Consider the following 15,296-nt stretch of genomic DNA (forward strand, 5'->3'; position numbering starts at 1 on the left):
GAACAACCATACACCCTAAAAGAGATTAGTTTCTTACCAAAAATGTGAGAAAATACTCTTAATAATATTAAAAAAAAAAGACATCTGAATCAAGTAATTAGGTTCAAAGAAAACGTTTGAATCCATTGTGTGGCGTGGAGTGTTAAGATCCACATAAAGAAGTGGATATTTTGGTTAGAAGATATATATAAAGGAAGGGTGTGTTGTAGTATGAAGTATGAAGAAGGTATATTAAGAGAAACAATGACAAGTAGTAACAAGAATATGAATGCTGATTGCCTTTCTTTTCAAAAAGATGAAGAGAATAGAAGAAGAAGATCTGCAAATTATAAACCCAACATTTGGAAACATGGCTTCCTCCACTCACTTCCCACTAAATATGATGTGAGATACTATATATATATATTTATACATATATATCATATTTCATCCCTTTTTACTTTTCATATGTTACTCTTTTATTTGAAAAAAATATTATCATTAATTTCACTCTCATGAACTTGACTAGTTTCTTTAATCTAAGTCTCATAAGAGCTAGTCAACAAAATTTGTAAAACTTTCTTTACATACCATCTTTCTTTTTAGTACATTTGTCCTAAGTAGGGATGATCATGTAACGAATTTTTTATATATAAAAATATTACATCAATAAAACTAATTTTACTAGATATATTAATTAAGGGGGGTACTTAATTACCCTCCCTCAAACCATTTCTGCTTTTTATTGATAGTACCTATTTGGATCAATTTAGCTTAGGAGTGAAGAATGATTTGATTGAGTACATTTTAATTAGATTCATTTATAACATCTTCCTTTTTAGTAAAGAAACACACTATAATTGGATACATTTTAGATTCATTTATACTGACCCTACCTTTCTTTATTTTTATTTTCCAAACAAGCGAAAGTATTGTAATTAAACATGATGTAAAGAAAATGAGTTGTAAATATGATTTCTTGTGATTTAAAAAACAATTAAGTTTAATAAAAATCTATTGTAAAAGATAATTTAAAAGGTAAGCTGATCATAAATTTTGTATTTAAAATTTATATTATTTAATTTTGATCAATATAATATTTTTAGACTACTATCTAATCATCTATTATTGAATATATAACTTAAATGTTTTAACCAAAGTTTTAAATCCCTGTACGTGACCATTGTAGAGGCGTATATGTTAAGATTTTGCATTATTTTACTTAAAAAATGTTAAGGTACACTATGGATTATGTATTTAACTGAATAACCAATATCCATATTACTGGTTGCATAATTTGTTTGCAGAAAGAAGAATCTGCCATGCAGTTGGTGAGGCTGTTGATTGAAGTAAAGGGTATTTTTGTTGAGAAGAGTGAGGTTTTGCAAAAACTAGAGTTAGTTGATTGGATCCAGAAACTAGGTGTTGCTAACTATTTTGAGAAAGAAGTGAATGAGTTTCTTGAAACTACAACTTTCAAGAATCCAAGTGCACAAGAGAGTTTGCATGTACCTGCACTAAGCTTCAGACTTCTAAGGCAACATGGATATAAGGTTTCACCAGGTAATTAACTAATTCTCTCTTTCACCATGTTTCATAATTTATTAGTAGGGTAAGAGTTAGTATATTTAACTTGATGTAACTGAAATTTCTCCAAAGTATAAATACCTATAAATATAATCTCTCAAAGTTTTGGATATGATTTTGTCTCCTTCCATTTATATGACTTTTTATTTAACTCATGAAAAACATATGTTTAGTGTGTAGTGTTTTGGCTCTTAATATTATTTATCAAAAAAAAAAAATCTAATCTAATGAGATATAATGTAAGGAGAAAAACTTGTATGGAGAAATAAGAATAAAATATTTTCTCATAGAGATAATTTAATTCTTTAAACACATTCATTCATTGTTTGACACATGTTTTATGTTTTCTTTTTATATTATACTTTAAAATGAAAATGTCTAGAAAAATGAGAAATAAGACATATGTACATTGACTAGATTTAAGGAAATAAATTATCTCATGATATAAGAAGATATTTTATTCTCTAAAGAAATATACAACATATTATATTTGGAGAAAAATATATACTTATGCTTTTTTATGCTATTATTAAAGACTAAATTTGAATTAAAATTAAATGTTTAGTCAGATATTTATATTTGATTGGTTATATATATATACACGTCTTTTATGGTATTTAAGTATAATATCTTGTACCCTAAATCTGTCACTGTTCCAGAAGTTGCTAATTTTGACTTGTTCTAGATGTACTACTACGTAAGTTCTTCAATGAAAATGGGACAATGTTGTCGAAAATCTCATGTGGCGATGATGTTAAAGATATTATGGAGCTTTTTGAGGCCTCACACTTACGCTTTGAAGAAGAAAATATCTTGGAAGAGGCCAAAAGTGTTGTAATAAATTCCTTGAAGGATACTTTCAATGTTCCTAGTTCCATCAACATCAATTATGAACATTCTGAAAGAGTTTTCCATGCATTGGAGCTTCCTTCTCATTGGAGAGTTCCATGGTTTGATGTCAAATGGCATGTTAAGCAATACCACAAGGAGAAACATATGGAGCACCATTTACTTCAATTGGCTAAATTAAATTTCAACCTAATTCAGCTCCAACTTCGAAAGGAGGTCAAGGAATTATCCAGGTATATTAAATAATAATTGTATACTTCATATAGATTAAATTGTTTTTAAGGTAAGTGCAAAATAATAGATAAAAAACTACAAGCATCATGTGTCATTCGAATATCAATAAGACATTAGTTTGGTAGTATAATAAGGTTATGCTAGATTTCGGAATGACCAAAATGTCAAATGTTTGATTTCTGAAAGCGACATTAGTACTGTTGAGGAGTGGAGATCCTCTGTCTCTATTCGTGTCCCAATTGGGATGGGGATCACATGTCCCATTTGGTGTCCCAATCCGATCAGAAAATCTTATTTGATTAAAAGTAAAAATTATAATAACATAAATTAATATTTGTACACTATTCTATGAAATTTGATTGACTTGGTACATGATGACAAGATTTTCTTAGGACAAAAGATCCTTATCCGTCCCAATTGGTGTACCAGACCAATTAAAATGCGTTATTCAATTAAATAGATAAATCATAAATAAATAATTATATTACTTGATGTATTTTATTGGATAGGGACACACAGAAACATAGTTTTTGGGGACATGTAATCTGAGTTCACTATTGAGAGGAGCAACTACGCACTCCAAAAAGAATTAGTTATTTACTCATAGGATGAATGAATACTATTAGTAATACAAAAAAAAATGTTCATTTGATTACAAAATAAGGAATGTTAGTGTAATTTCCAATAACAAAGAATATACTTTTTGTATAAAAAGTATATATTGCTAATAATTAATTATATGTATATTTATCTGTAATTTATGATGTAGGTGGTGGGAGAATCTTGGAATTGAAAAAGAGTTGAGCTTTGCAAGAAATAGGTTGGTTGAAAGCTTCATGTGTTCAGCAGGAGTTGCTGTTCAGCCTAAGTACAAATCCTTAAGGAAATGGCTAACTAAACTAATTACTTTCATACTAGTGATTGATGATGTTTATGATATACATGCTTCATTCGAAGAAGTCAAGCTGTTCACAGCTGCATTTGAAAGGTTTGATTATTTACCCGATAGGGTTATCGGGTTTTTTTAGATACTACTAATGATATTCTCTCGAGATATATAGAACTAATTCCAACACTAACAACAAGCTTGTTTATATATATAGATGGGATGCCAAAGAAATTGAAGAACTCCCAGAGTGCATGAGGATTTGCTTCAATTCACTTAAAGAAGTCACAGATGAAACAGCTTATGAAATTGCAGGAGAAAAGAACTTCAATATGGTGTTATCTTACATAAAGAAAGCGGTAACATTAATTACTAATAATTATAAGCTTGTTTTTTCAAACTCAAATAAACTTAAAAGGGCATAAAAAAGATATATATAATTGCTTGCTTTTACAGTGGATAGAGTTTTGCAAGGCATTATTCGAGGAAGCAAAGTGGTACAGCATGGAATATATTCCATCGTTGAAAGAATATCTAAGCAATGCTTGGATTTCATCTTCTGGATCAGTAATTCTACTACACATATATTTTGCTACAATGCATGAAGAAGTAACATATCATGAGATAGACCAATTTCTACACAAATATGAAGATTTGATGTACAACATATCTCTTATAATTCGACTATGCAATGATTTAGGAACCACAGTGGTAATTAATTTTGTTGCCCCATATACTTTATAAGTTAATTATTTCCATTATTCATTAATTTTATGTAAACACTACTATAGAATATGTGTTAACTTATATAGAATGAAATTTAGGCTGAAAGAGAAAGAGGTGATGCTGCTTCATCAATCCTATGTTATATGAATGAAATGGAAGTTAGTGAGGATAAAGCAAGAAAGCACATAGAAGAGATGATAAACAATGCATGGAAGAAGATAAATTGGTATGGCACCAATGGAGTTGGTTCAATGGAACCATTTATAACACAAGCTAGAAATGCAGCTCGTATGGCTCATACATTATATCAAAATGGTGATGGGTTTGGTATCCAGGACCTTGATATCAAAGAACATATATCATCACTGCTTGTTGAACCCCTTTAGAAATTTAAGACAAAATACATTTTCCTTTGTGTGAAGTTGTCATTAATAATGCATTTATGCACCATAGTAAAGCTTCAGATAGGAGGGTTTTGGTTTCATCTCTACTTCTTTATTTTCATATCTAGCATAATTCAAATTACATGAGAAAGAGTAGTCTACATTTTAGAAAATTATATCCTCTCACATAACAAATTCCTTTATTACAATAGTTAAGTCACCACACACATCTATCAAAAATAAGTAATATTTATTTTGGTAGAACCAAATACATTCTCTCTCCATAAAAAACTAATATAAATATGTCAGTAATGATATCATCATATTATATCTCCCTATTAATCTTCTTATCCACCAAAATATAATACGTAGCATTTATAAACTAATCATTAATAAATAAAGTATCATATTATAACATAAGTCACATTCTTATGGATAAGAGAGTGAATTAGTATAATGATTTTATAAGAGGATATACATTATGTAACTTGTGAAATTTATGATTGTTGACCGTTGACTACACCAATCTAAGAGAGCGAAATGAAGTGAGTGGTGAATACTGATATTACTAGGAAACGAAAGATGAATAATGGATAAGGGCCCATTATTCCAACTTGGTTAGCCCCACTTCAATGTCTTTTAATATTACTCACTTCAATAGAGATCATAAGTTAATTGTGACAAATTATGACTTTACAAATTTATACACAAAAGAGGCAACATCAGAAATTCCGATCCACTCGAATGCCATTATGGAAAGGAACATGCCACCTACAAGGCGACAACTATTAAATTGCCACATTTCCTTTGGCCCACCACATTCACTATTTTGCACTTCACCTCTTTAATTTTCTCATTTTTTATTAAAATATATATTTAAATGTGCCTATTATTTTCATAAGTAAAATTTTTATTAAGAAATTGAAGTAGAAGATTACTTCATAAAAAACAATAAGAAAGCTAATTAAAATGACACAACCAACTACTAAATTTACCCACCAATTACATAACATTACAAGCTTAAAACAACAGGAAACTCACCAACTCTAAATTCAAATATAATAGCATTGCAAGCAAAGAGTTGGATTGGAAATTCATTGGAACCAAGGTATATAGGCAGTTTATATCTACCTCTACTACAGAGCCAAGACTTGAGTTATATTGCATCCACTATATCTTCTAAATTTTGCCAATTATATCTTTGCATTTGCTTAGCAAAAAAGTGAGCAAAATCAGTGTAATTTTGAACTCTAAAAGGCTAAAACTATGTATGAGAATAAATTAGCACAAGACTCTTAATTTTTAGGAATTTATTATTAATTAAATGAGCCCAATTATCTTAATTTTCTTTTGGTCTTTTCGAAAAAACTAACAAATCACTCACTTTTTGAGTGAAGGGAAAAAAGAATTATTATATGTTTCAGAATTAATGGTTCTACATAAATCTTGACCATGGGTTCATCATGGAACGGAAGATTGGTTGGGCAAAGGTAAACAAAAATGTCAAAAGGCTCCAGTTCCATGAAGAGTCAGTTAATTTGTGTTTGTACCTTAATGGCATCTTCAGGTCAATTGAATAGAATCCAACCAACCTTTATATGATCTTCCAATGAAATTCCTTTTACGCTAATCAGATTCCAAAGAAATTCCTTGTAAACCACAAACACGTAAAAACCTTTGAGAAATCAAATGATGGGTGATTAAATAAACATGATACTACATTATTCACTTGGACGATCAAATCAATACTTCTATGGCAACTGTGCTACAATATTGTTTAAAAAGTAAATAAAATGAAGGAAAAGGTAACATCAATCTATAACTGACATTAAAAGAGAAAAGGAGAGTCACCATGTACTCTAAAAAATTCTGATCATGCATTCAAATACTATCTTCATTAACAGCTTTTAATAACAGTCCATGTGAAAGCAGCTGACAATGCAAGAAATTGTAGAAGCGCATATAACCAAAACCCTGCACCCGCAATCTAGAGATGGCACTAGTCTTTCGTGTACATTGATGAGAGGATCAGCAATTACAACTGCAAGATGCTAGTCACATGAAAATTTTCCAAAATCAGCAAAAGGAAATCTGAAACTTTTTAACTTAGTCTCACGCTCTGCCTTGTCTTGATCATTCGCTTGAGTGAACCTAACCAGGACTGGCATTCATCCCACTCGGTAGTAGTAAGAAGGACCTGCAACATAATAGCAAAACAGGCAGAACACAAATTGGATATGCGTTATTGACATTATGTAAATATTATAATTTGCAACTGCAAAATTTTACCTGAATTTGCAGCGCAGTGCCAAAATCACCATTGTCTAGTGCCTGACAAAGCTGAAGGAGCTTATCAGCAGCATTTTTTGAAATGTCTCCACTGTTCAACTTAGCAAATAACCCACCAAGTCTCTTTGAGTTGTCTTCTATTTCCCGCTTCTTAGCTGGGTTTGCACGTGAACCTCCCAGTGCTTCGGATGTCTCGTTGAAAAGCCTTGTCAATGTTGTGACAATAGGCGCTTGATGCACTGGCATAGTCAGAGCAAGTAAAACTTAAAACCGAAAGGGAATGGGACAAATAATTAACTATCAGTGAAACAAACAGATAGTTCAAAACGTATGTCTTCCAACCCAGATGAGACAAACAGAAAACTGGAAAAATAAACACCAGCAAGTTTACAGATTATTTTAGTCTATAAAAGAATTACCAGGTACTTTTGAAGTATCAGCTGTCTGCACAGTAGGTGGTGGAGCTGCTGGTGATGCAGGTGGATGCACAGGTTGCACTTGAGGGGGACTGAGAGGTTGCACTGGTCCTACCCCAGGTCTTTGGATACCACCAGAATTGGAGACTGGTCTGAACCCCATTGGATTAGGGGTAGGTGCCACAACCTGTGACAAGTTCTGACTATGACCCAAACCCATTTGTGATGGAGCAGGGGGTGCAGGCTGGTAAGGAGGATTGGTGGTTGTCTGAAATACAGAAAGCAATGTTTGAACCCAAAAGTAGCCAAGAATACTTGGTAACATGGAAATCAAAACTAAAAGAATTACTGACATTATACAATTGAGAACCCAATGTGGGCTGCTGATATTGCTCCACATTTTTAAGCACAGGAGGAGTTTGAGGATCAAAAGTTCTCAGAGCTGGCGGTGGGACAGCAGTATTTGAGAAGTTCATCTACAAGAAAGAAATAATAAAAGTTATATAAATAAAAAAACATTCGAGAAAAATATGAACACAGAAATAACATTTAAGTTACTAACATATAAGATAGACCCCATACTTCAACTGCATCATACAACAGTTACAGAAGTATGTAAATATACAACTAACCCAAAAAATCTTTTAGAAGAAGGGACTTGCAACAAAAGCCAACTTAATAATAATAAGAATGATATTGTACATGACATTAAATTTCAAACAATGTTCTTGAATCTCAATACGGTTGCCACTACCTGTGTCAGCACTTACAACCCAAAACAACTTTTTTCCTATTTGTAATCTTACTCAGACAAATTCATACACTGAATATATGCCAAGTATGTCTCTATTTCAATACTTAGTTGACTTTGGGGGGATCATTTTAAATAACAAGTATAGAATATTCCCATAAAATATTATAGATTATGAAGTATATGTAAAAGTAATTTCCATGCTGAGGCAACATTCAGAATCTAAATATACTTATTCTTTACCACTTCAGAACTGATTTGGTCAAAGATAAGAGCATTTCAAGGAACTATGGCATCTTCTCACAATCTGTTTAATACTTTTACGAACTGCAGTTAAATGTATGTAATTTGATGAAAACGAATATGTAGGATCACATTCTGTTTCTGGAAAAAAAATGTGGGTGATTGTCTGTTTATTCAACAAAAACTCAAGGGGCCACCAAGCAGTAACTCCAAATTATCCACATACTGTTCCCTTTTGGTGATGTAACATTATATGACGCATAACATACCTGGGGAGCTTGGGGAACCTGAGTAGCCTGTGGTGGAACAAACAAATTAGGCTGCTGGGGTTGCTGGTATGGAGTAGTGCTAGCAGCATATCCTCTTCCATATCTAGGATCAAATTGCTGTTGATAGTTTTCTGGATATTGAGTCCCAGAGACACCATGCTGCACTTGAGCAGATACTGGCTCCTAAGACACAAACAATAAGAGGAATAATTTCCCATTGCAGTGAGACAATATGTTTTGCACCAAAAAGAAAATGCCAAAGAGCATTGTTGAAGTAACTACCTGATAATAATTTCTATTATAATTGGAACTATCAGTCGCACCATAAAATGATGCACTTTGTGGTTGAGGATTTTCAAAAGCAGTAGTTTTGAGATCTTTCTCTGCATCCAAAATTTAAAGGGGGAAAGTTCAGAACATAAAGGTATACAGAAAGGTTCAAAATCTGAAAAAATTGGAAATGCTAAAAAGCTAAAACCATAACAAAATGAAATAAAAACACAAACATAGATCTTCCCAATCAAGAATTCTTAATATCAAAGACTTATTAAGTTTGTGTACCAATGAATAATTACTGAAGTGAACTGCAGTTCTACATGCCTAAATATGATTGACACTGATTTTTCATTTTCATTCATTTCCAGTTTATGAACAATTAACCATTCCAGTGATTAACAATTAACAACTTCCCAAATAAAAAAAATAGAATTACTATGTTTATGTTAAATTGCATAAACTAAAAGTAGAGCCTGAAAAAAGCCCACTTTATATCTTATCTTTCTTTATTCTATTATATTTCTGATCTTTACAATATATGGATTTTGCAACCCAGTGCCTGGAGGAAAGTCAACATTGGAAATCAAAATATATTTTCTCTTCATTAAAAATACACCACTTTCCAATATGGACTTTCCTTTCATGGGTTGCTTAAACATTGCCCTAAGGGCAATGAGAGCACATCTACGGTACCATAAAAGAGAATCACTCCAGTTGCCACTTGTTATGTTTAATTATAAAAATACTTGATTATTAAACTTTTGACTCAAATGCATTTTTTCAACCAATCACAACAAGTGACATAGTTTTTGGGACAACAAATGTTCCCCAAGGGCAATGGTTATCAAAACCAGATATATATATTAATATATACACCTATGCACTAGATTTTTAACTTCGACATAATTCGCACATAACTAATACACTTCGAAAATAAAACAGTAATGCTATTCTAATAAACAATGATAAACAATAATTCTAGTAGTTGAACTATTTATCAGGCAAATCAGCATATAGATGGTCACTTGCTAATCAGCATCCCATATTCATCATTTTCCTAATTTTTTTCCTAAAATGTATAACAGCCCAAGAACAAGGTTTACCAGGCTCAGTAGAAAGTGCAATTCTCTCCTTCAAAATCACAAGTTCAGGTGACAGTTCATCAGAACCCAAAAGTTTTAAATACTCCATTGCTGTAGTCAACAACCCTTGACTTGCTAAAATTTCAGCATATTTCTCAACAAGCTTGAACAGGGAAGCACTGAACTGCTTCTTCCCGGTTGCCAAGGCAAGAACGATAGTCTTTTCCATCAAATCCTAACAGTATATAATTTTATCAATTTCCCAGCTGCAATATTGGCCATTGGTAATTTTATGTGAAACATAGTTACGAGTTACAACAAGAGTATCAATCTTACCTGAAGACGGTCAACATAAGATTTTCCTTCATGCTCAATTGACAGGCTCCTTGACCAAATCTCAACTGTTTTATCAATATTTCCAGCACATATATAACAAAGAGTTGCAGCCAACGTATTGCCAGCCCCCGTGAGTTTTGAAGCAAGTGTGTCACAAAGGATGGTCCATTCATCTCTCTGAGCAAACTGTTAAAATATGTGATAATAAGAGTGTGATATAATAACTCAATTCATCAATATCAATGTCCTAGACAAGCAGGAAAGACCAAATAAACTTACACTACAGAGAAGAGCAAGGGTTTCTTTCCAAAATTTTAGAGGCCTGGTGTTCACAAGGCTCAAGAGATCGTTGTTTACCATTGCTGAGACAATCTGAAAATGGAAATGACCCACAAAGGAATGAGATTTACAAAAATCGAATATCAGATACTATTGGACAGAAACTGTCAGATATGAAATTGATAGACTATTTGATGTAATTATCAGCTACCTTTAAGTATGGTGATCTGATCGTCTTAAGGTATTGATCCCGTGTACTTTCCCACAACGAAGGACTACCAACATGAGAAATAACTAAAGCATCAGCCCATTTATTTGCAGATACGCATTGTGCAACTGCCCCCTTGTAGTCCCCGAGAACTAAAGCACACTGAACACTGTCATCAAATGAAGAGTCACTGCTCTCCTCCATTTCCACATCATCTTGGACTTTCTCTGACCCATTTGTGCTATCCGCAACAACAAAGTTGCCAACAGAAGTTGATGAAGGTGTATCAGCTTTAGGACTGGGAAGATTGTTAAAGAAATCCTCCCCATTATCTGTAGAGGTATTAGTGGTTTCATCTGCAGGCACATGTCCTACATTATCAGTAGGTGTGTCCTCAAGTCCAACAGCATTTACTTCTTGGGAAAGATCATCATTAACTGTATCTTTTGCTTCACTAGGTACATTGAAACCAAGATGTGTGAGAAGTTTTGTTCGTGCCGTCCCATCATCTTCAAACATAACCTTCAAAAAGCCCCATGTTTCCCTTTCATCATCATTTCTATACAACAATAAAAAAAAACTATCAAGATATGCACAAGTCACAGGTTAGTCGAGGCATCAAAAGAAAACACCATGAGACAATGTTGCTCTTCATGGACAGAACGTACACTGATTCCTGAGATTTTTTATCACATAAGACCCTCAATAAAGATCTTTCCCCATTTTGTACTGCAGCTTCAAATTCAGACGAACGACTCACTAGACTATCTTCAGTGACCAAGCTATGCACATAAACCTGGGAAGTTACAACCGGGATGAATACAACAAAAATATTTAACAACTTAGCCAAATAAATATCATCAAAACACTAAATCTTACCTCTGAGGCAGGTGGAGAACCCGCAGCAGATGCCTTTGGGTGAAATGACACAAGTTTGCCTCCAAAGCCAAAAGATAGACCAGTAGGACGTTTATACCATTTTGGAGCTCTCAGAGGTCCTGTACAGTGAAGACATTCCATTAAGAGGTTCCAAAAAAACAAGGTATACTGAGAGAACAGAAAGCCTTGCCCAACCATCCTCATCCCATCAAATAAACACCCATGTACAACCACAAAATGCTTATACAGGAAAGATGCAGTGTTTCAGCATTTCACATACAGATAATATATGGAAAATTAAATATAATAGCTACTAGCTTGGTAGAAGTCCAAAATGGATACAGCACCTGCACCAAAATCATTTTCCCCAGCACCATATTGAGAGCAACCCTGCAGAAAAATCCATATAATTACCATTAATAATATGTACCTGTAGAATAAACTATTCACTCAATTCATTTATGAATTGTATGACACTTTAGCACATGTAACAATAACTATAACTATCATCTCCTAAATTTATGACCAATAATAATAAAGAAAATAAAATGTGGGCATAACTTGACTATTTTTTTTGTTTTACATGTCACGCCACATTATTCCTAGTTAGTTACTCTCAATTCTAAAAAAGTATTCTATCGATGTTAAAGGATATTTCCCCATACTTGAAAAAAAAAATTACGTGAAAAAGTTTTAATACAACAACAACCAAGCTTTTACCCACTAAGTGAGGTTGGCTTACATGGATCAAACGACGTCATCATGCTCTATCATAAATCATGTTCATTGACAAAGCATTGATCTCTAAGTCTTTCTCATTATTAAAATTAAAAAACTACCAAAAATAAATGTAGGTACCTTGATATTGTATATGCCAATTTTTCCATCAAAGGAAGATGCTGATATTACTCCAGGTATCTTAGGATACCAGTGCACATCAAAGTTCCAGTTGGCCCCTGCTGGCAACTCACAGGCTATCTGCTCCCGAACCCCACCCAAAGAAGAAGAAAAATGTCACTACTGAACAGAAGTCCGGTAAATAAAAGAATTCAACCCCAACTGGTTGATTAGGAAAATTGGTGGTAAAAAAAGGCTAAACACTACCTCTCCAGAAATTGTGTCCCAGCATATTGTTCGACTATCTTTGCCACAGGTAAGCAAATAAGAGCTATCATTGGGACACCATGACATTGCAATTACACCTAATATAAGGAGATCCACACAACATAATCTAGTTAGATAAACTTAAAATGGAGATTGACCCTCTGTATCTTCACGATAAAAGCTTTGAAGAACTATAAATTTTAGATTCAGACAGCCTATAGATCATAAAATAAATCAAACATGCTACGATATGTCTGCACAATAATTTTCAGCAGGAAGAATCCTATAATGTCACAGTATGTTATACTTGTTCAACAGGCAAGTTCCAGAAAACAAGCAGTGAGGAAGAACATCCATAGCTAAAATAAAAGTAAAATGATCACTAATAATAAAAGACACCTAATACCAGTGGATCTGCAAACTGTCAACAATGACATGAATGTGAAGATCACTACCATCAGGTTTTTGGTATGGCAGAATAAGATCACTACAATAACATGAATGTCTAGATTACCTCTGTTATGTCCCACAAACTCCTTTACCGGTGTCATTGTATTCCTCATATCCCAAAGCTGTATCAATATGACATATAAGGTCAGTACATACTACCCCTGAAATAAACAGACACAATTAATCTACAATGACTATACCCTCAGAGAAGGAGAGTCATCTTCATCTGATGCAACAACAAGCTGTGTAGCAATGTCAGGATTCCACTGCAAAACTGAGCACCGCCTTCTAGCCGAATCCGCAAAGCTGTGGTTCACATAGGATACAGAAGGTTATAGAGATCTTTCTTTTTGTAACAGAATAACAGACTCCTTCAAAAGGCAAAAGAAGATCGACCAGGTTACCTTATCACTGGCTTTTGCTTCTTTAGGTCCCACACCACTGGAAGATAAAATAACAAAAAATGAGTATACTATCAAAGAATGCAACATTGAGAGCAGAAGATAAAAGATGGATTGCATCCCTTCCTCACCAGTGGTCCCATTAAATGAAGTTGATGCTAATATGTGTTGAACTTTACTATTCCAAGATAAGAATGAAATTTCCCCCTGGGAAGCAGAACCACTACCCTGCCCGATTATCACAAAGACTAAATTAAACAGCCCATAAAATTTATTAATTTAAAAGGACAAAAATTTGAAGATTAAGAACATATAAATCTATTAAAATTTTGGGGTATTACACTTGTACACACTCTTAGAGGAAGGATATCTGACCTTCAGTGGTGGAAAATGAGTAGGCTCTGAAGGATTGGCCAAATCCCATATGCAAATTTCACCATCCTCAGCCCCAGATGCAAGAAGATTCGGTGCAATGGAATTAAACTCAAGACCACGAACCTGAAATATAAAATGTCAAGGATAGGATTTCACATGTGAGAAAACAGTAAATAAATATGCTAAAGAACAAAACAATTAAAACCCAGCATGTTGACTCATAAAAACAGATAATAACTTACAGGTCCTTTATGTCTTACAAGGTGTCCAACAAGAGCACTTTCATTTGCCTCTGAACTGAGAAAAATTAACAAGAAAATAAATTCATTGAAAGGCAAAGACAAAATTGTATATGACACTAAAACCAAGACTGAAATCAAACAAGCTACAAAACCAGATATTTGGAATTACTGAATCTTTTATCAACAACTTCCACCAAACCATAGAAAAGCTTCCACCTAATCCTAATGCACCATTTGTTTACCCCAATAGCAATGACTACCCTTCTCTATTTAATGACAGGGACTTTGTAGTATAGATGTTTATTCATTACTCGAAATCCCATACATGCATTTAAAAACGCACTGCTACTGACTTAACAATCCTTGAAAACCATAAATCCAGCGAAGTTCCAAAATCGAAATCACAGCAAGCACATTTCATTTGGAAGATCAAAACACAATAGAAAACGCTCAATTACCGGATCAGATTGAGAGGATTCCAGATATCAATGTTACCATCAACGAGTCCACCAGCGACAAGGCCGAGAGCGAGGCCATCGGAGCCAGAACCGCTCTTCCCCCACGAAAGACGGTTAAAACGCTCGGAGCTCGGGCACTCGGCGACGAGCGGCAGTTCAGGATCGTCGGAGTGGAAGTCGAGTTTGAATATCTCGAGATTGGCGGATGAGCTGAAAGACAGATCAACGGCACCAGCCATAGTCCCTGCCGCCATGTACGGTGCGTCCGGCGCCAGCGCCACTGACGCCGATCGATTCACTCCTTTGATAGACGCCATTCGATCACCACAAAACCTAATTGCACTACGAAATTGGAATAGCGAAAGAGAAATTGGAATGTTTAGATCTGATCTGTGTAATGTGAGAGTGTGAAGAACCACTCTCTCTTTTTATCTCTTTCTCTTTTTCTCTCTTGTGTTGTGTTGTGTTGTGTTGTTCTTCTTTTCAACAATCGAATGAATTTTGAGTTTGGTTTTGTAAGTGCAACGTATAACCGTTTAAGCAGGTTTGAAGAGATTGTGCGTCGCACTAGATTCTCACTTATTACGTCTCAAT

At 33.8% G+C, this 15,296-nt stretch overlaps 2 protein-coding genes across 2 annotated transcripts; one reads left to right on the plus strand and one right to left on the minus strand.

Moving 5' to 3' along the window:
* LOC109353649 (alpha-farnesene synthase-like) lies at window positions 226–4,751 on the plus strand. The gene is made up of 7 exons (XM_019595988.1): window positions 226–384; window positions 1,287–1,542; window positions 2,252–2,648; window positions 3,419–3,637; window positions 3,753–3,894; window positions 3,992–4,246; window positions 4,360–4,751. The coding sequence occupies exons 1-7, from the start codon at window positions 244–246 to the stop codon at window positions 4,645–4,647; spliced, it is 1,698 nt and encodes a 565-aa protein (XP_019451533.1). The 5' UTR covers window positions 226–243; the 3' UTR covers window positions 4,648–4,751.
* On the minus strand, window positions 6,345–15,181 carry LOC109355595 (protein transport protein SEC31 homolog B-like). Its single transcript, XM_019598829.1, has 22 exons — window positions 14,703–15,181; window positions 14,245–14,299; window positions 14,003–14,125; window positions 13,759–13,855; window positions 13,631–13,667; window positions 13,427–13,532; window positions 13,291–13,348; window positions 12,777–12,874; window positions 12,531–12,650; window positions 12,020–12,062; window positions 11,673–11,791; window positions 11,462–11,589; window positions 10,797–11,352; window positions 10,586–10,678; window positions 10,307–10,492; window positions 9,992–10,205; window positions 8,895–8,995; window positions 8,613–8,795; window positions 7,703–7,825; window positions 7,353–7,617; window positions 6,934–7,172; window positions 6,345–6,841 (listed from the first exon to the last, which is right to left on the minus strand). The coding sequence occupies exons 1-22, from the start codon at window positions 15,017–15,019 to the stop codon at window positions 6,746–6,748; spliced, it is 3,357 nt and encodes a 1,118-aa protein (XP_019454374.1). The 5' UTR covers window positions 15,020–15,181; the 3' UTR covers window positions 6,345–6,745.

Source organism: Lupinus angustifolius, chromosome LG08 (genome assembly GCF_001865875.1).
Source record: "Lupinus angustifolius cultivar Tanjil chromosome LG08, LupAngTanjil_v1.0, whole genome shotgun sequence".
In the NCBI taxonomy this organism is placed as follows: domain Eukaryota; kingdom Viridiplantae; phylum Streptophyta; class Magnoliopsida; order Fabales; family Fabaceae; genus Lupinus; species Lupinus angustifolius.

Bases quoted from the DNA above. Each gene is read 5' to 3' on its own strand.
- LOC109353649 (XM_019595988.1), top strand. From the start codon at position 244: ATGACAAGTAGTAACAAGAATATGAATGCTGATTGCCTTTCTTTTCAA. The intron at 3,638-3,752 runs GTTTGATTATTT...TTATATATATAG, and splicing joins TTCACAGCTGCATTTGAAAG to ATGGGATGCCAAAGAAATTG. The intron at 3,895-3,991 runs GTAACATTAATT...TTGCTTTTACAG, and splicing joins TATCTTACATAAAGAAAGCG to TGGATAGAGTTTTGCAAGGC.
- LOC109355595 (XM_019598829.1), bottom strand. From the start codon at position 15,019: ATGGCGTCTATCAAAGGAGTGAATCGATCGGCGTCAGTGGCGCTGGCG. The intron at 11,792-12,019 runs GTGCTGTATCCA...TTCACTGTACAG, and splicing joins GGAAAATGATTTTGGTGCAG to GACCTCTGAGAGCTCCAAAA. The intron at 7,173-7,352 runs GTAATTCTTTTA...TGACTATGCCAG, and splicing joins TGATACTTCAAAAGTACCTG to TGCATCAAGCGCCTATTGTC.